Source organism: Naumovozyma dairenensis, chromosome 1 (genome assembly GCF_000227115.2).
Source record: "Naumovozyma dairenensis CBS 421 chromosome 1, complete genome".
In the NCBI taxonomy this organism is placed as follows: Eukaryota; Fungi; Ascomycota; class Saccharomycetes; order Saccharomycetales; family Saccharomycetaceae; genus Naumovozyma; species Naumovozyma dairenensis.
The window spans coordinates 1,366,451-1,386,492 of record NC_016479.1 but is presented as its reverse complement, the minus strand read 5'-3'; the positions used below and the strand labels follow the sequence as shown (position 1 = coordinate 1,386,492).

General features: G+C 33.4%; 9 protein-coding genes across 9 annotated transcripts; 7 read left to right on the top strand and 2 right to left on the bottom strand.

Moving 5' to 3' along the window:
* Positions 1-314: 314 nt before the first annotated feature.
* Positions 315-1,787, top strand: MRX6 (Mrx6p; the record flags this gene model as incomplete). The annotated part of the gene is made up of 1 exon (XM_003667961.1): positions 315-1,787. One exon carries the CDS (start codon positions 315-317, stop codon positions 1,785-1,787), a length of 1,473 nt encoding a protein of 490 aa, XP_003668009.1.
* A 206-nt stretch (positions 1,788-1,993) lies between these two features.
* RIM21 (Rim21p) lies at positions 1,994-3,601 on the bottom strand (the record flags this gene model as incomplete). The annotated part of the gene is made up of 1 exon (XM_003667960.1): positions 1,994-3,601. The coding sequence occupies one exon, from the start codon at positions 3,599-3,601 to the stop codon at positions 1,994-1,996; it is 1,608 nt and encodes a 535-aa protein (XP_003668008.1).
* A 482-nt stretch (positions 3,602-4,083) lies between these two features.
* MSB3 (Rab GTPase-activating protein MSB3) lies at positions 4,084-6,012 on the top strand (the record flags this gene model as incomplete). The annotated part of the gene is made up of 1 exon (XM_003667959.1): positions 4,084-6,012. The coding sequence occupies one exon, from the start codon at positions 4,084-4,086 to the stop codon at positions 6,010-6,012; it is 1,929 nt and encodes a 642-aa protein (XP_003668007.1).
* A 361-nt stretch (positions 6,013-6,373) lies between these two features.
* Positions 6,374-7,681, top strand: PUS4 (pseudouridine synthase PUS4; the record flags this gene model as incomplete). The annotated part of the gene is made up of 1 exon (XM_003667958.1): positions 6,374-7,681. One exon carries the CDS (start codon positions 6,374-6,376, stop codon positions 7,679-7,681), a length of 1,308 nt encoding a protein of 435 aa, XP_003668006.1.
* Positions 7,682-7,735: 54 nt separating this feature from the next.
* Positions 7,736-9,373, bottom strand: MID1 (Mid1p; the record flags this gene model as incomplete). Its single annotated transcript, XM_003667957.1, has 1 exon — positions 7,736-9,373. The coding sequence occupies one exon, from the start codon at positions 9,371-9,373 to the stop codon at positions 7,736-7,738; it is 1,638 nt and encodes a 545-aa protein (XP_003668005.1).
* A 1,574-nt stretch (positions 9,374-10,947) lies between these two features.
* On the top strand, positions 10,948-11,964 carry RFC3 (replication factor C subunit 3; the record flags this gene model as incomplete). Its single annotated transcript, XM_003667956.1, has 1 exon — positions 10,948-11,964. One exon carries the CDS (start codon positions 10,948-10,950, stop codon positions 11,962-11,964), a length of 1,017 nt encoding a protein of 338 aa, XP_003668004.1.
* Positions 11,965-12,960: 996 nt separating this feature from the next.
* Positions 12,961-13,821, top strand: PCL1 (Pcl1p; the record flags this gene model as incomplete). Its single annotated transcript, XM_003667955.1, has 1 exon — positions 12,961-13,821. The coding sequence occupies one exon, from the start codon at positions 12,961-12,963 to the stop codon at positions 13,819-13,821; it is 861 nt and encodes a 286-aa protein (XP_003668003.1).
* Positions 13,822-15,203: 1,382 nt separating this feature from the next.
* CAF40 (CCR4-NOT core subunit CAF40) lies at positions 15,204-16,313 on the top strand (the record flags this gene model as incomplete). Its single annotated transcript, XM_003667954.1, has 1 exon — positions 15,204-16,313. One exon carries the CDS (start codon positions 15,204-15,206, stop codon positions 16,311-16,313), a length of 1,110 nt encoding a protein of 369 aa, XP_003668002.1.
* Positions 16,314-17,121: 808 nt separating this feature from the next.
* On the top strand, positions 17,122-19,911 carry SEC21 (coatomer subunit gamma; the record flags this gene model as incomplete). The annotated part of the gene is made up of 1 exon (XM_003667953.1): positions 17,122-19,911. The coding sequence occupies one exon, from the start codon at positions 17,122-17,124 to the stop codon at positions 19,909-19,911; it is 2,790 nt and encodes a 929-aa protein (XP_003668001.1).
* Between the last annotated feature and the right edge of the window lie 131 nt (positions 19,912-20,042).

Sequence of the window (20,042 nt, the reverse complement as noted above, 5' to 3'; positions counted from 1 at the left end):
GTCGTTTAATTACATTACAATCATATATATAGTTACGTAACGTTATATAAATGTTTTAACAAACCGGCCGAGGCAATTTCGCTAATAACATCAGGACTATCCAATCTAGATTTATTTGTAAGACCCATCTGATCGATGGAATGAGCTTCAGAGCAAGACGAAAGACGCTAGATCTTCTGAATAAATACTGTGTCAGTTGAGAATTGCTCTAAGAGTTTTTTGGTCACTTCCATCCCATTTTCTAGTCCGAGCATTGACTCTACCATTTTTAGATTTGATATCCAATCGATAATTGCAATAATACATACACTCCAATGATTGGCTTCATTCATGATGGCCTCATGGTTGGATCTGTTATGAAGAGTAAACCAAATTTGTATGTTAGCCGACCTATGTCCACTTTGTTCAAGAAATCTGTGAAGTCAATACGAAAAGAAACAAACTCAAAGGAGCAGTCGATTTTGAAATCGAACCCATTTGTGGGACGTCATTTAAAGAAGAAAAGAACCATGGTACCTCGAGTAGGAGAGACAGATCATATCCCAGTTAATGAGGTTCAAACGGAGGGTCTGTTTGCTGGTTATAAACCACTGTTTTTGGGGAATTCTTCTATATCAACTCAAAATAGATTCTATGATAACGAATTACACCTGAAATTACTTCCGCAGCTATCAGATCTCAAGCTTTTAGGAGCTAATGCAGAAAATTTCATAACTGAGAGTTCATCCTTGCATGACACCTTATCGCAAAAGAATAATATTCAAGATATTATTGAGGAACTAAAGAATGCCACCATCCATTCTCAAGATATAAATTCAGATGGGGAAGGTATCACAAAACCTACTATTCCATGGGACGCCTCCATTAGTGGAATGCTATATAAAGATCGTCCGTTTAAGGCTGTCCCGAATTCTGTTGTAACGAAATTGAAGCCTTTCAAAATGATAACGTCAAAAGATTTAGGGAAGGATAAACAACAACCAGATAATGTAATGATAAAATTAAAAGTACATAATGCTAGAATCAACGATGATTCAGAATTTTTTAACTTATTCGATGTATCATATGCAGAGAAATTGAAAAAGCAAAAGAGGAAAATGCGCAATTCCAAGTCATTCCAAAAAAAGTCAATCAAAACGGCACAAATTCACGATCATTCCATAAAAAATTTAATATCCAACTACCCGTTTTTGAAAAAGGATCAGACTATATTCAAAACAGAAATTGAAAAATTAAATTCGTTCTTAGCCAAGGAATTCAATAGGTTAACGAAATTAACTATATACTCTGATGTCAGAGAAACTCGTCTCCCCCTTTACATTTATGTTAATAATACACTGGCTGCCAGAAAAGCATTCAATCGTTACCTAAAGAAACGGATGATGGACGAGATTTCGCCGATATATTTGACGTTAAGGCAAATAATAACTTCCCCTAAGGAGCTTATTTCATTTGATAACAATCTTTCGCAACGCATGCACGAAACGGTTCGAGATTTAAAACGTTCTATGCCATCGGTTTATTACTATAATAGTGGAATAGATTGTATTATCCAATCAAGCCCCGTCCCTGGATTTAAAAGAATACATTGGCTGAAACCAACCAAGAGGAGACACACTTTTTATGGCAAGAATTTCGACAAGAGTTATCTGTTTAATCTCAATAAAGAATGTTCAGTAACAAGAAATGGTATAAGGTATATGCAATATCCGATAAATTTGATATCTTCCGATTTCGATGAAGTATTTTCCTCATGGAATTATAGCAGCTCTAAAAGAACTTTGTAAATATTTTAGAACAGATATGTAGTTCATCATTCAAAAAAAAAGCAATTATATTCATTCAACTATTACACTGAATGTATCAGGATTACGTAAATTAACTTGTTACGTGGTCGCCCATATAATATATATATAGCATGTGTTTATGATTAAATGCATTTTCGAAGAGACAAATAGTTCGATGTTGGTGCTTATCTATCTCTATTCGCATCCTATTTTCGATGTGTTGCAGAATTATCATAAGTTCCCCCCTCCTCATTACGTTGTTCTTGTTTATCTACTTTTCGCTCTTCTTCTTCTTCTTCTTCTTCTTCTTCATCGTCAGAAGGGAATACGACATCTCTCAGTTCGTATACATAAACATCCTTAGGTTTATCTAGACCAAGCCGTCTTTTTACAACTTTCTTTCTTTCATTTGAATTATCACTATTCTTTGAACTTGAATTCGATGTATAGTTACCAAAACTTTTAATGGCGATTTGATCTGTAAAATAAAGAACTTTATCTATGGCATTAGAAAGATGTTCTTGAGCTACTTCATTGAACTCACGCTTATTATCAAAGCGGACTTGATTTATACTCTCGTCTTCAGGATGTATAACGTTATTGTCCATACTATCTGCTTGATTACCTAATCCCTCCTCGAGATCTTCATCACCGACAGCTTCACTTCCTGTGTTTGAATCACTTCGTATTAGAGCCTTTTGTACTTTTAGTGCATATTTGGCAAAATTATAATCATGTTGTTCATCTTCAAATATTGGTCTACCAAGAACACTTTGAGCACGGTCATTTCTTTCTATTACCGATAATCTATCTAGGTATTCCCATACAATAACGGTAGCACCAATATAGCATGTAGTAGAGAAGATTTCACTTAACTCACTGATCCAAACATCTGATATATCAATGATGAAAAATACTGGTGAAGCAATTACAGTAATTAAAGTGAGAAAACTCAAAAGGACCATCTGAAAAGATCTATAGCTTTGTCTTCTTTTCCTTATGATATATGATATGACAACACAGGCGTAAGATGTAGCAATAGAAATCCTAAAAAGGTAAACAAAAGGTGGTAATATTTCCCATCTCTTGACGTATCCGCCTCCTGAGGCCTCTACTAATTGAGGTATCACCCAAAGGACATTATCTACAATTGTTAGACAAACGCCACAAATAAACACAATTCTTTTCTCCTGTATTCTTTCAAATAATCTAATGACGATACTTACTTGACAAAGTTGAAATATGCAGGTAGATATAAAATCTAGAACAATGAATGCAATATCGTCTGTAAATAAATCCATTGCATAATGGGTACTGACAGTACCATGGGTTTTGTGTTCTGTTGCGAGTTTCTGTAGTGATCGTGTAACGAAAATTATTAAGTTCAGGGATGCTATCAATGAGGCAAATTTAAGTAATCTTGATGATTTAACATATGGTTTGTCCCGTATATTAATAAATACTAAGACTGTTAAAAAAATGGTAATTACTAAATTAGCCGTAAATGATATGACCACTGAATATATGCTATATTGGAATGAACCTCCAATAGAATTATTTGCAGTAATATATTTTTTCCAATCCAAATATACTGAATCTAGATACCGATACTTAGAGAGTCCGGTAAGTCTGCTGGCCATATAGACTGGAGATCCCCCGTCACAATAGCTTTTAAATTTAATAGATGCTATATATCTAGCTTTCTGATCCAGGTTATCATTAACCAGAAGTCCCGGTCCTAAATCCAGCCAGTTACAACTTTTGTAAACGTAGGGATCAGTAGGTGATAATCTCCATATGTTATTATACGTCATAATTTTTTTTCTTTCCTTAGCTACGGTATGAATTCATCTCTTGTTTTAAGTGGGCTTCTTAGTGGCAAGTAATAGTAGTCTTTTATTAGTATTATGATATCTTGCTAAACATCTAGTTCTAACGGAAGAAAAAAGCACCTTTCTGTTCTTAGATGTCCTTTTTTGTTCATCATCATCGTCATAATCATCATCATCATATTTTGTAGTCTATATATATTTCGAGGGCGCCACCAAAAAGGGCAACTTCCCGGAACAACATCGTTTAGCCAAATGTCCTTGATATAATGAAATGTGAAATATACATAATTTTAGCAAAAAATTGACTAAGAGTAGAATCAAAATTGAATTAACAGAGGCATTCTGAACCGGAGGACTTGATCTACACTACTTGAAAGGGTGACCAATTCGAGAATATATTCTTCCAAGTATATGCACCAATAAGTTCTTTAGTCGTTACAAATAGCCTGAACCCAATACTCGCGATGAGTAAAGACGAAACAACTATAAAAAAAATGTTGGTCGATCACAAGATAGATGGTCCCCTGGCGGCAAAGGGATTTGGTCCTAAATATTCTTTGAGATCACCTTCTGTCCCCAATTTGCATGCTAAAGTATACACTGAGTATAATATGAGTGATCCAACAGTCGGTAATGCAACTGGTGGACAAGGCACATCCATAAATGAGGAAGATGGAACATTGAGTGTTATCGATATGTATGGTGATGATGATAATGATATTGATGACATTGTATCATCTAGGGCAATTAATTTGGGGAGCGGGAATGATGATGGAAACGATGCTGACGATTTGAGAAGCAGTACACAAAGTGAAAATATATTCAATACTACTTCTATTAATAATAGTATTGATAAGCCTAATGGTACTGGTACTGGTAAAAATGTTCAACAGGACGCTCAACATAATGATAGATATGGATTTAAGAAACAAAATAACTCTATTTCAGAAAGTGATTATGATAGATGGTGGTTAGATTATTCGAAATATTGTATCCGTCGTAAACATAAATGGCAACTATTGTTGGAAAAAAGTGGTTTACCTATTGTTGATGATTCACCTATACGATTCCCTCCAAAAAGTGAAAAATTGAAGAGGTACGTAAGGAAAGGTATCCCTGCCGAATGGAGAGGTAATGCTTGGTGGTATTTTGCAAGAGGTCAAGAAAAACTAAATAAACATAAAGGGCTATATGATAAATTATTGGTAAAGGTTGATAAAATGACAAGTCAAAATAAAAACGATAAGACGTATCCAGATTTAGATATTATTGAACGTGATTTAAATAGAACTTTCCCTGATAATATTCATTTTCAAAAAGAGGTATTCCAAAATGGGGAACCCCCCATGATAAAATCGTTACGTCGAGTATTGGTTTCATTCTCATTATATAATCCCAAGATAGGTTATTGTCAATCTATGAATTTTATTGCTGGTCTTCTACTATTATTTTTGGATGAAGAAAGAGCTTTCTGGATGCTTGTTATCATCACATCTAGATATCTTCCCGGAGTACATGATATTAACTTGGAAGGTGTAAATATTGACCAAGGAGTTTTAATGCTTTGTGTGAAAGAATATTTACCTGAAATTTGGACTTACATTTATCCCAATCATTCGGATACAACTGTCGATACAGAATCAAATAGAAGAACGATGTCATCTGTCCCGCATAAAACACAGAGCAGTATGATGAAGAATAATTTTCTATATAAACTGCCGCCAATCACCCTTTGCACAGCAAGTTGGTTTATGAGTTGTTTTATTGGAGTACTCCCCATTGAAACTACATTGAGAATATGGGATTGTATGTTTTATGAGGAATCCCATTTTTTATTTAAAGCTTCTTTATCAATTTTAAAACTAAGCGAACATGATCTTTTGAAACATACGAAAAAGAGATACCATTCTAGCAGCCGATTGCCATACAGTATCACAGGTAGTAATCATAACAGTTCTGGTGACTTACTCAATAATAAGATGCATCAAGATGAGAACGACATGGAAATTTTCCAAGTTATTCAGACTTTTCCTAAAAAACTGTTAAATCCTAACGATATATTTGATAAAATAATCTTCAAGAAGAAATTCTCATTCAACAGATTAGATCAAGAGGAGATCGATAGATGTAGGAAATATGTCACCACCCAAAGAAACAAATATAAACGTTACGTGGAGTTAATTGGAAATGATGATAAAACTAGCGAAGAATCGTCAGCCACATTGGTTAATAAAGAAAATTTAGATAAGACACAAGATGCGGACGATATAATTAATGGAGCGTTATCATCTGAAGTATATGGATTTAAGAGGAACCTCACTGGTGTCCATTGGAATAATAGTCTGAAAGAGAAAGTTAGACAAATGAAGAAAAAGATAGATGGAGATGAATGATTTTCAATAATTTTAATAGTGATATATATTCAGATTTCTTATTATATACATAGACAAACCTTCTTTGTTTTTTTACCTAAAACGTTGTAGATAGAGAGATAGGGAACTATTTCTTAACGATCTAGATTCGAAACTTTTCCTGTTTCATTCATTATAGAAGAAGGAAGAACATAACAAATCGATTTATAAAACAAATCTGTCAGCTCATCAGTTATTAATCGCATTTTCTCGTTGTCCAGAGAAAATCCGCAGCAAAATTTTAGAGATTTCTATAAACATGTTGAAAAATTATACAGATGAATCCAAAAAAAGTCCATCAGAAGCACATACCATCAATCAAACACTGGCCAGATTTTTATAGATGAGCCATCTACTCCGAAAGATTAAAACCCCGGTAATAATGAATGGTATTTTTGCAATTGAAAAACCGACTGGGATCTCATCAAACCAGTTTATGTTAAAATTACAACATGTTTTAACAGATAGTCAAATATTCTCGAAGGAAATTGCTAGGCTTACTGCGGAAAGAAAGAAACAATATGAAAAGGAGACAGGGAAAGTTGCTAGTAAAAGGAAGCTTAGAAAAGTTTCTAAAGTTAAAATGGGCCATGGTGGGACGTTAGATCCCCTTGCGTCCGGTGTTCTTATCATTGGTATTGGTACTGGTACTAAGAAATTAGCAAATTATTTATCGGGGACAGTTAAAGTGTATGAAAGTGAAGCATTATTTGGTGTATCTACTACTTCTGGAGATGTAGAAGGGGAAATATTATCCCAAAACTCTACAAAGCATTTAACCATGGAAGATTTAGAAACCATTAAAGACAAATTTGTTGGCTCTTTAAAGCAAACTCCGCCTATTTATGCAGCATTAAAGATGAATGGTAAACCATTACATGAATATGCAAGAGAAGGGAAACCATTGCCAAGAGCAATTGAGCCAAGACAAGTGACAGTTTATGATTTGGAAATTTTCCCGGATTCATTAACCAGAGATCATAGATATTCTTTGTTGAGACCAGTAACGGAAGATTCTCTTGATACTGTAAAGAATTTAAACGCTAACTTATTAAATGATAAACTATACTTTTCAAAAGAATACTGTACAAAATCAGGTCTCGAGAATGAAGATGCAAATGTTGGAGGTGCTTTCCCGTTATCAGATGAAGAAAGAAAAGAAATAGAAGAGCAGAAAGACAATTACCGTGCTCCACTATTGCATTTTAGTGCCAAAGTTTCCAGCGGTACTTATATTCGTTCATTAATTAGTGATATTGGGAAAGCTATGAGAAGTTCTAGTTATATGGTAAAATTGATTCGTATACAGCAACAAGATTGGTCCTTAATGAGCAATAACGTATTCAAAATGGAAGACTTTACTGAGAGAGATGAAGCTGTATGGAGTGAAGTTTTACGAACAGTTTTGGAAAAGGGTGCTGAAACAAATATCCCACAAGAATTCGAAAAGATTCAAAAGGAACACGATTCGGCTCTTGACCTTGCAGAAAAACATAAAGAGCAAATTGAAAAAGAACAAAAGCAAGAAGTTGAAGGTGCCATTGACAAACTCGCGTCTGTTGTTACTACTACTGAAGAACCGAAATCTGTGAAACGAAGTCTAGAGGAAGTTGAAGAAGAAGAAAAAGAAAAAGAAGGCGTCAACCAATAAAAGTCTGTATATAAAACAAAACAAAAAAATCTATAACATATGTTTCTATATTAACTACTCTACTTGAACCAAATTTGAAACATTACCAATAAAATTACATGTGTCTAATGTCGCACCTTTCTTGTAATAATTATAGCTGTAATATAGCAATTCGTTCGTATACTGCGGATTCGGGCAGGCAAATCCAAAATCGCTTGGGCAATCTCTTACTATAGCATGACACATATCTATGCATGGCAAAATTTCATAATAGTCACTAACTGGTTGAACATAAATATCAATATATTTATTTCGATTTTTAGTTTTATTTCTAGACATATAGTACGTCGATGATGTTGTCGTACATCTTGGAATAGAAACGGCACAAACCCAATCACCGTATGATTTGGAACAATCATCACATGTCCGAAGAGGTGAATACCTAGCGTCACTTTCTGCATCGCATGGAATTAGCTGTAAAGCTTTACTAAAATTGGCGAAAAGGGCTTCTGCTATATTATCGTATGTTTCAGCTATCAAAGTTTTATTATCATATGCAAACGAAGATGTTGGGACTGAATATGCCACACCATCACAAAAATGTAAATCATAAATTAAAGAGCAAGTATTGGTATCTCTTGTTGTAAAATATTGCTTAGCAAAGAGTACACCTCCAACATCTGAAAGGTTACCACTTTTACCGATCTTTTTAGTTAATATAGCCGCATATGTAGTAGAACTATTCAACCCTGTTATGTAGAAATATTCGCTCACACCGTTACCACCACCTTCCCTAATAGATTTTTGAATGACCAGTCCTTCTTCCTCTAATGAGGAACTAACTCTGCCAGAATCTACAGATGAAACCAAGTAAGGTCCATTTTTGATAGCACACAAGGATAAACTCAATCCATCCTCAAACTTGAGGGAGTCTTCATAGGAATAAACGTAAAGATCATATAATGAAGTATCGTACGTAGAATAATTATAGAATACTTGAGCATCAGCGGTGACATTTCCTGTTGTCAATAGTGCAGAATTATGATCCGTATCTAATACATCTAACCATGACCGTACATCCCATTGGAACACTAAATCGTTTTCGGAAATACTTAATCTATAATCCCACACGTCTTTTTGTGACGGATCTAAAAATTCATCTGTTAATGGTTCGTTTGTTGTACTGTTAAACAGTTGTACAACAACATATAAGTTTTGATACTTGGAAGTAGTATTTGAAGCTGATGTTTGGATAGGGCTAATAGCTAGAGCTTCCATGAACCCATCTTTGAAAGCTTCATATTGGCCATTGGATGTATTGGTCATTAGGTTTTCATCAAAGGAATAATGCACTCTCAGTTCAATACCATCAGTATTATTAGGTGTACTACATAAATTACCACTCAGGAACATTAAGATTTCATAGGTTGGCGCAAATCCAGAACCGGTTGATTCAGGATCGATGTTGAAGACGAAAGAGTTTTGTTCACCAACAGTAATGTTGGATACTACTGGTGTCCATTCATATATGTTATCTGAGTTAATGATAGAACTATCCTTCTGCGTAGAAAATGGTTCAGCATTCATACGAAAAGAATCCTGGTAGAATTCGAATAATGAAGTGTCCTTTGTGTTAACTAGTAAATTTCGATCTGTTGCACGAACGATTTGGAACCAAACAATAAGTAGACATAATAAAGAAGGATGCCACATAATCTAGCGCTCAGTATAATATCTATTGAATGACATGAAATGTTTCCACAGGATCCTTCTATACAGCGTGCTTGGTGGTTTGGAATTTATCGAGATGAGATAGCTTTTGAAACAATTTAAGTAGATTTTAAATAAGGTACTTTTTGTAAGCTAATTAAGTGAAAACGTTATAAGGCGCGACGAACAAACTGGACTAACTATAAGATTTGGCTTCTTTCATATAGAGGTATCCGATAAATTGTTCACTTATATCAAGGTAAACTATTTGAAATCGAGTAAAAATACAGGAAAAGTATACTGAATGATTGTGTAATAGTTGTTTTAAAAACATACCTGGGTTTATATACTTAAAGATGGGATAGTATTATTTGCTTACTAGTTGAACCTGACCAAGTATAGCAAGGATCATAACAACGTGTATCACGTGCACATGAGACATATCGAGCTTGACAATCTTTTGAAGAACCACTATAATTAATGATAGATAACTTTCTACTTCAGAGAACGTTAGTGATCTTAGAACCTTTAGGCAATCACCTTATTATTCTCTCCACTTTTTGTATCGGATAATTGCCTGAACCTAACATATATTTTATACTCTGAACACTCATAGGAAGTAAATTATATCTACCAGAATGTCCAGGTTAATATTTAGATATTTATAACTTTCTTTATTTATTTTAGGATTGGAAGCTCTATAATTGGAAATTCATAGAAAAAGTGGATAATAACTTAATATTTGGGCATTAAATATAAATAAAAAATGATAAAATTTCTATAGTTTGTTTTTTTGTTTGTTCTGGTTTAGCTAGAGCCATGGGGATCTATTTGTTCTTTTACCTGAGGGTTATCAGAGCTGTCTTGAGTATTGTTGTTGTTGTTCATAATGTAGTTGTTGATGTTGATGTTGTGTATTAATTATGTAATCGTTATTTACTAGCGTATGTGGTTAATTCGCTATATCTATTATATGTTGGTCCTTTTATCTTTCCTTTATGTACATATTCAAGGAGAGTCTTTCTATCTTCTATCTTATTACAATGTCCACTTATATAATCCACACCGCGGTCCAAGGGGTTGATTTGGGCTACATATATTCACTCACACATTATCGATATAATTCTCAGATAAACTTTCAGTAAAATCCTGGCTAGTGAATTAGAAAGAATAACATATGTTAGTGTTAAAAGAATTTTCTCCAGTATGATTCAAAAATAAAGCCCATCAAAAATTTAACAATTTCCTCCATAGAAAGTTTTCCTTCCTAAATTTTTGAAGAAAACCTATTGATCTAATTGTAATTTTTGTTTGATTCACAATAGAATGGACAAATTTAAACTTAAATTCAAACTTTCCAGTCATTTTTCTTTCATGAAATTCCGAGATATTCCTTTGAACAAATTTCTCTGTCACTTTATCCCGTCACGTTACGTATTTCTGGTGCTGGCGAAAAGTTGAAAAAATTATAGAATACTAAAAAAGTGAAACTAAAAGACCAAAAATCTGCCAAGCAACGGATCTACAAAACAATTAAGTAATCAAGGAGAATAAGTACTAAGGTATATTTTTCAACTATGAGTGTCCCCAATAACCATGGTAATACCAATGATAATCTTCCATGGGTTGAAAAATACAGACCAGAAAGTTTAGATGATGTTTATGGTCAAACGGAAGTGGTCACTACTGTTCGTAAATTTTTAGAAGAAGGGAAATTGCCTCATTTATTATTTTATGGTCCACCGGGGACAGGTAAGACCTCTACTATCGTAGCGTTAGCACGTGAGATTTTTGGTAAGAATTACTCTAATATGGTTTTAGAATTGAATGCTTCTGATGATAGAGGTATTGAAGTTGTTAGAAATCAAATTAAGGATTTTGCTTCGACGAGGCAAATTTTCTCCAAGGGTTTCAAGTTAATCATTTTAGATGAAGCTGACGCTATGACTAATGCTGCTCAAAATGCATTGAGACGTATTATTGAGAAATATACGAAGAATACAAGATTTTGTATATTGGCTAATTATTCACATAAATTGACCCCAGCTTTGTTGAGTAGATGTACTAGGTTTAGATTCCAACCGTTACCAAGAGATGCCATTGAGAAGAGAATTTCTAATGTCTTAATACATGAAAATATAAAAATATCTGATGACGCTAAAGATGCTCTGATAACGTTATCACAAGGTGATATGAGACGAGTACTGAATGTCTTACAAGCTAGTAAAGCTACTTTAGATGACCCTGCTAATGAGGAAATTCATGCTGATGTTATCTATGAATGTTGCGGTGCGCCAAGACCTGCTGATTTGAAGACGATTTTGAAATCAATTTTGGAAGATGATTGGAGTTCAGCATATTACACATTGACTAAGTTACGTAGTACCAAAGGTCTTGCTTTAATCGATTTAATTGAAGGAATAATAAAATTACTCGAAGATTATGAGTTGAAAAACGAACTTACGAGAATATCCTTATTGTCGAAATTAGGAGATATAGAATATTCTATATCAAAAGGAGGAAATGATAAGATTCAAAGTAGTGCTGTCATCGGCGCGATAAAGACAAGTTTTGAACTGGAAGCTGCTCAATAAATTGACTAATAAGAAATATTAGTCATATAATGTAGCCAATAATAAATACTAGGAAGAGAAGTGAAAGATAGCATACGTATATGATATATATGCAACATACTAAATATGAATCACCATTAACCTTTCTGGTGTGCTTCTAGCGTAGGCTTAATATGCAGAAGGAGTATATCCATGGTTGATTTTGGAGAACTTTAACGAGTATTTCCTAATTAACAAGCCTTAATGTATGCATACACTTTAATATACCATCCGGATACTGATTTGAATCTGTATATAGATCTCAAATTGAGAGTTACAATAGGTGCTTAATTATGGCATTATTATATCGAAGTACGTAAATTGCCAGTCTTGGCAAAAACGAATCCATAGCTCTAAAGAGTATCGCTACGAACGTGTCATCGAGAATATTTTGTCTGGTCCTGCCTCTTTGAAGAACCATGTTATAACTTCTGGGAAACGCGCAATTGGCGCCGCCCTTAATGGTGTCTCTTCCCGGAAATGGTAATGCCGCCAAAAATTAGTTTGATCTGACATTTTCGAGAGCTCTTTTTTTTTTTTTTTCTTTTTCGCGATGGGACAGATTTATCTTTTCTTTACGCGTTTGTTGTTTGTTTGTTCGTCGAAGAGAATTTCGAGGCTTCAAAGAAAAACACGAAAAGATGAATGAAAGTATTTATTTTCGTGATCTGAAACTTCTCGAGTACCTGCGTGCGTACATATGTACGTGAAACAATCGCAAATTTCATGTAGAAGACCACTCAATGTTGGGAAAAGAGACTCGAAAATTGCTTTAAGGCTGTAGAATTGTTATTGTAAACGAGTGCCTCTTATTTCTGATATAATATATATAAGACAATATACTCAACTTTTGTTTTTCAAGAGATGTATATGGTCCCTTCTAAATTCTGTGTTTAACCTGTATATTATACTTATTAGAACCAGTATAGCATTTCCACACAAGAACAATATATTCAATAAAATAATCATAAACACAAAATGTCAAGTTACAGTAAGGCGTTGCCAATATTAATGAAAGCTCCTGTCACTGATGACATAATAAGGTTTCTAACAAATGCCACTTTAAAAGTCTTACCTGCATCGAATTATCCATCTCCACCAAGTTCACCAAATGATGAATACCAACCTCGTCTTCCCTCTTTAATGACATTCATAACGAATTTGGTTAGGTACACAAATGTCTACACACCAACCTTATTAACTACCGTTTGTTATTTAAATAAATTAAAACGTCTATTACCAAAGGATGCAACTGGTTTACCATCTACTATCCATCGTATCTTTTTAGCATGTCTCATATTAAGTGCTAAATTCCATAACGATTCATCTCCGCTAAATAAACATTGGGTCAAATATACTGATGGTTTGTTCACTTTAGAAGATGTCAATCTAATGGAAAGACAACTATTACAATTATTAGATTGGGATTTAAGAGTTAGTGAAGATGATTTACTAATTGATCTAGAGATGTTATTGGAACCAATTAGAGAAGACTTAGAAAGATCAAGAAGAAGAAGGATTTTATCTAACACCAATAACAACAAGAAGAGACTACCCTCTTTCAACGATGGTTACATTAGTCCAATTTCAAGTAGACCAACATCTCCAAATTCATATCAACAACCCAATCAAAAATTCTATAACTTACAAAGAAATGTGTCGGTTGCATCCAATTTAAGTTCGAGTAGTACGTTAATTGGAAGTATGAATGATTTAAAGAGATTCACAAATGTGAGGACGAATAGTAATACTCAGTTAGAGAAATTAAATAGTATGAATGATTCACAAAAGAGACAAAGCTGGGATTTGGAACAAGTTATGAATCAATATGGATTCTAATTTTTTACTCTTTAATCTGTCATTCTTTATTATACATTCTCTCATAATACTATTCATGGACAAAGACGAACGAACAAACAATAATACTAATAATAGACAATACTTTAATCTCTTTTTAACGGATTCACATTTTAAGTAATAAAACAGGGTTTTATTAATATATATACACACGTATACACACACACACACACATACATATATATATTTATACACTTTAGGATACAATTTTAATAATATTAATGACAAAATAAGAAAAGAGTTTCTTTTTCTCAAGCTTAATTCAATAGATTTTCAATTGATAGTGATTCGAAATTTAGGGAAGCCCTCTGTACTTTTGTATTGTTTTGTGCACCTCCGGGTAATTTGGCCCAGAAAAATGTAAACCTAATTTTTTAATTTGTTTGGACGGGTAACAGTAATGTTATATTTTCTCTAAATTTATTCACACAGATAGAAAAATAAAAAGTATAAAAGGGTCAACGAAGTTTAACTTGAAGGAAGAACAGTAATTGCTCTCCTTCTCATATTACTTCCTTCTTTAGTATATTTAATAAGAAGGCAAGAACCGTATATATAAGAAGAGCAATCTAACAAGATGCAATTCAATCCCACGTCATTACGAACACATTAGTTGTTTTATGTTTGATAAGGCTATCAAACGTTCATTTTTTCTTTTGAGAATTTTTTAATTTTTAGTTTTTATTTCTTTTTTGGAAAGTGACGAGAAAAACGCTGTGCACCAGTCTGAACTGGCACCTAACAATGTACTCAGGTCGCCATGAAGCATCAAGTATACCCAAATTTCTGATTCTAAATTAAAGAAATAAATTAAAATTAAAAATTTCAAATCAATTTAATTCGTACTGCTGAGGGAGCGAACTTTACTATTATTTAAGCTGATGTATATAAAAGACTACTTAACTGTCTCATTCAACAATGAAATTCAATATTTAGTGTCCTTCCAAAGTGTTATATATTCGGGACGTTGTTTCATTGTGATAACACCCTTGCATCACATACGAAACCGTATATAATGACCATTTTGTAGCCTTTATTTCCTCTAGTGCGGACGTCGGCAAACCATTACTCTTTTTTCTTAACTGAGAGGAAAATGAAAAAGTTAAATGTACACTCAGTTTTTGAAGTATAGAAGGATGTTCTACATAAAAGACTAATAGACAATAGAATATTGACGTTGAACTGGTCTATCCGTCAAATAGACATTGGAACCACTTCAGCCTATTTTTATATTATTATTACTATCAGGATTGTTCCTTTTGTTTGTTTATTTGAATTGAAACACCAAAAAAGAAAATAGTGGGCTCTAGGAAAGGTAGTCAATAAAACATTGTTCTCACCTTACAACAATAAAATATTATACTATGTTCGCAACGAAGAACCCCATGTATAACACGGGAAACACTGGTGTGAATACAGGTAATAATATGAATCAAGGCTCTTTGCCGTTCACAGTGGGTGGTGGTGGCAATCTAGCTGCCGCTCCAGTGGGTAACCAACCAAATAATAATAATATCCCTGTTGTTGGCGCACCAGGATTAAGAATTGGTCCGAACCCAACTGTCAAACCAAATGATACACAAGTTTCAAACAGCAATACTCAACAACCACAATTACAATCGCAACAACATCAAGGATCATCTCATGCACTTGATGACCCTAATGTTTATCATTGGATTTGTCAAGTCACTTATGGTCCTCAAAAGGAACAAGCATTATTAGAATTAGGTCGTAAACGTGAACAATTTGATGATTTAGCCATAGTATTGTGGTCTTCCTTTGGTGTCATGACATCTTTATTAAATGAAATCATTTCTGTCTATCCAATGTTACAACCTCAAATGTTATCCAATCAATTATCAAACCGTGTTTGTAACGCATTAGTTCTTTTACAATGTGTAGCATCTCATCCAGAAACTAAACATTTATTCTTACAAGCACATATCCCATTATTCCTTTTCCCATTTTTAAATACAACTTCAAGACAAAGAACGTTTGAATATTTAAGATTGACTTCATTAGGTGTTATTGGTGCACTAGTAAAGAGTGATTCTCAAGATGTTATAACATTCTTATTAAGAACAGATATTGTCCCATTATGTTTAAGAATCATGGAATCATCATCTGAATTATCCAAAACAGTGGCTATTTTCATATTACAAAAAATCTTATTAGATGATGTAGGTTTACAATATATTTGCGCCACTTTAGAAAGATTTTATGCGGTTACCAATGTATTGAAAGATATGGTAGATCATTTGACAGTCAATGCTCCTCCTGGTAGATTATTAAAACATATAATTAGATGTTATTTGAGATTAAGTGACGATTTAGAGGCACGTAGGTTATTACGTGTGGTTTTACCAGCAAGTCTCAGAGATAATACTTTTGCAGAAGTACTAAGTGACGACGTGGGATCCAAGAGATGTCTAGCTCAATTACTACTCACTTTGAATGAGGAAAATCCGCAATAGTTATAACTTTTCTTTTTTTGCATCCTAAATAAATAATTTCAAAAAGAATTAAAAAACAGACAAACTCAAAAAAATTAAATTTCATGATAATAATATTATTACTTAACATTTTACAAAATACATATCCATAGTCGAAAAAAGTAAGGGGAACTTTTACTTATAAAGCTATATGACATAAATTACTATCACTCATGGTAGTATTAATTAATATTGATATATTTATAACAGTTACAATCAGCATTCTTTTTTTATATCCGTGGTTAAGGAAAAGTAAATAATTATGCAGTATAATATTAGTATATAAACAGTACCATCGTTATTCTCTTGTATAATACAGAGTAGTAACGCTTTTGTCTCTTCCTTGACATAATTGTTCATAACGAGCGAATTTGCTGGTGTCGTTATTTTTTTTCTGGCCAAAAAATGTACAAAGGCCCCGTATACAGTGATGATGGATCGTAATTTCCAACACGTAGTCGAACTTGATATTATTTTAAATATTGGTTTAATACGATCTGGGAAGCAAAACAAGGTAGGAACAACAACAATATTTGAATATATATTGCAAACCATCAAGCATTGAAGATAACCTTGTAAGCATTATCAATTCATTTGTTTTACTTGAGACATCAATTGTCTTTTCTCGGAGTATTTCTATTTAATATTTGAAGAGATATCAACAAAACAAATCTCTCTGAGAGAAATCTTCAAAGTTCTAACCTTCCCCTTTTAGCTCGAACTAGCAACCATTGGTCATCAAGCAAGGATATCCTCCATTTAAAATAAAGGAAAAAGGAAATTAGCAAAAATGTCAGCTCAAACTTACAAGAAAAAACATGAAACTACCATCTCTGGGGAGCTTCCAGATAAAATGACAATTTATCAAGATTGTATGACCACTTTCAATGAATCACCAGTGAACGCGAAAAGATGTCGTATCTTGATTTCACGTTTATTAAGATTATTAGCTAATGGTGAAACTTTCCCAGAAAATGAAGCTACTACATTGTTTTTCTCTATTTCCAAATTGTTTCAACATAAAAATGATTCATTAAGACAATCTGTCTACGTGGCTATTAAAGAATTAAGTAAAATCTCAGAAGATGTCCTTATGGCAACTTCCTCAATTATGAAAGATGTTCAAACAGGTTCTCCTTTAATTGTCCCAAATGCTATTAGATCGTTAACGTACGTCTTGGATGAATCAACTGCATTTTCCGCAGAAAGATTATTGAGAAGCGCAATTGTTAGTAGAGATCCAGCAGTTTCATCTGCTGCTCTTATCACCTCTTATAACTTGCTACCAATCTCAGAAGCAACTGTGAAAAGATTTGCTAATGAAACTCATGAAGCAATTAAAGATCCCAAAGAGGTTCTCGGAGATAACCCAGAACGTGATTATCCAGCAAGATCAACTTTTATAACTCAATATCATGCATTGGGTTTGCTTTATGAATTAAAGAAAAATGATAAATTGGCTTTGCTGAAAATAGCACAAGAATGCTTCCCTAATTGGGTCCTAAAGAGCTCAATTGCTAAAGTTGAATTGATAAAAGTGATGACTGATTTAGTATTCAGGGATCCATCATTATTTGAAAGTTTCCAAAACCAATTAGAACAATGGTTTGCAAGTAGACATGAATCCGTTCAAATTGAATGTGCAAAAATGATTACTAGTTTCGCCATGGCTCATCCTTCTTATGTTTCATCTGAATTCTTTGCCAGTACAATAACACTTTTACAATCTATGTTGACCGTGCCTCGTCCACCCACCTTGTTCGCTGCCCTAAGAATTTTAAATAAAGTATCCATGGTTTCTCCTGAAAAAGTTGTCATCTGTAATCCAGAATTAGAATCATTAATCAATCATTCTAACAGAAATATTTCCACCTATGCCATTACTACTTTATTGAAAACAGGCACTGATAAAAATATTTCTAATTTAATTTCAACAATTACTAAATTCATTCATGAAGTTTCTGACGATTTCAAAATCATTATCATCAATGCAGTTCGTACTTTATCATTAAACTTCCCACACGAATGGAAATCAATCTTAGATTTCTTAATTGATATTTTAAAGAACAGTGAAGGTGGCTTCGATTATAAAAATAGTATCGTTGAAGCATTAATTGAAATTGTTTCATTCGTACCACAATCCAAAGAACCAGCATTGGAAAACTTATGTGATTTCATTGAAGATTGTGAATATAATGAACTTTTGGTTAGAATCTTACATTTATTAGGTAAAGAAGGTCCAAGTACTTCACAACCATCCCTTTACGTTAGACATATTTATAACAGAGTGGTCTTAGAAAATTCAATAATTAGATCAGCTGCAGTAGTAGCACTCTCTAAATTTGCCTTGACTAAGAATGATTCCGCTTTGAATGAATCAATTATAAGTTTACTAAGAAGAATCGCAAATGATAAAGATGACGAAGTTAGAGATAGAGCAACTATTGCATTGAAATTCATCGAATCATCAAAGGAGAATATTAAAGCCCAAGATTTGATCCAATCTAAATATTCTTATGACTTATCATCATTAGAAAAGAAATTAACAACTTATATGTCTTCCAATGAAGATTCTTTCAAGACACCATTCGATGCCAGTGCTATTCCAAAATACACTGAAGATGAAGTTAAGGCAATGGAATTGAAGAGAAAGCAAGAACAATTGACTAATGCTGATTTGGAAGGCATTAACAATGAAGATGAAGAACCAATCACCAAGAGATTAGATACCAATACATATAAAGGGGCCACTTTGGATGAGCACGAACAAGATTTGTTATCTACTCAATACATCGAAGAATTATTATCTATTGAAGAATTTAAAGTATTCGGAAACTTGATAAATAGCTCGAAGCCTATCTCATTGACTGAATCTGAAGCTGAATTTGAAGTTCGTGGTGTCAAGCATTTATTCAAAGAACATGTTGTGCTTCAATTTAATATCGCAAACACTTTACCAGATGTTGCCCTTGATAACGTCTCTGTTGCTTGTATATCACAACTTGAGGATGAGAGTCAATTAGAAGAGTTATTTACAATTCCTATTGAAAGGTTATTACCATCTGTGGAGTCTCCTTGTTATATCGCCTATAAGAAACCTGAAGGGATTGTCCTCGATGAGTTTGTGAATACATTAACTTTTACAAGTAGAGAATTGAATCCAGATACTAATGAAGTTTATGAAGGTGATGAAGGTTTCCAAGATGAATATGAAATCGATTCATCAGTACTCTCTGCTGGTGATTACATCAAAAGTTCTTTCGTCAGTTCGTTCGATACTGCATTCGACGAGTTGTCAAATTCTGAAGTCGCTGTGTATAACCTCCAAGAAGATCTATCCCTACAAGATGTTACTAACAGATTGATTACTTCTACTAGTTGCCTACCATTAGAAAACTCACAAAACGTTAGTGATTCTAGTGAACATACCTTGAAATTATTCGGTAAGAGTGCTTTGAATGGAAGTAAAATTGCTTTAATAGTTAGAATGGTTAAAAGCTCTAAAGGTATTGCTTTGAAAGCTTCAGGAAAGGCTGAAGATGCCACTTTATGTTCAAGTTTAGTAAACGGATTGTTGTAGAGACTTTTATTTTTATTATGTATAAGCTTCTTTAGTATAATTATATAATGTATGAAAAAAACAAAAAATAAAACTAGAATATTGTATCTATTACCTTCATTTTCATCCTTTAGATTGAATAATGGCCATTG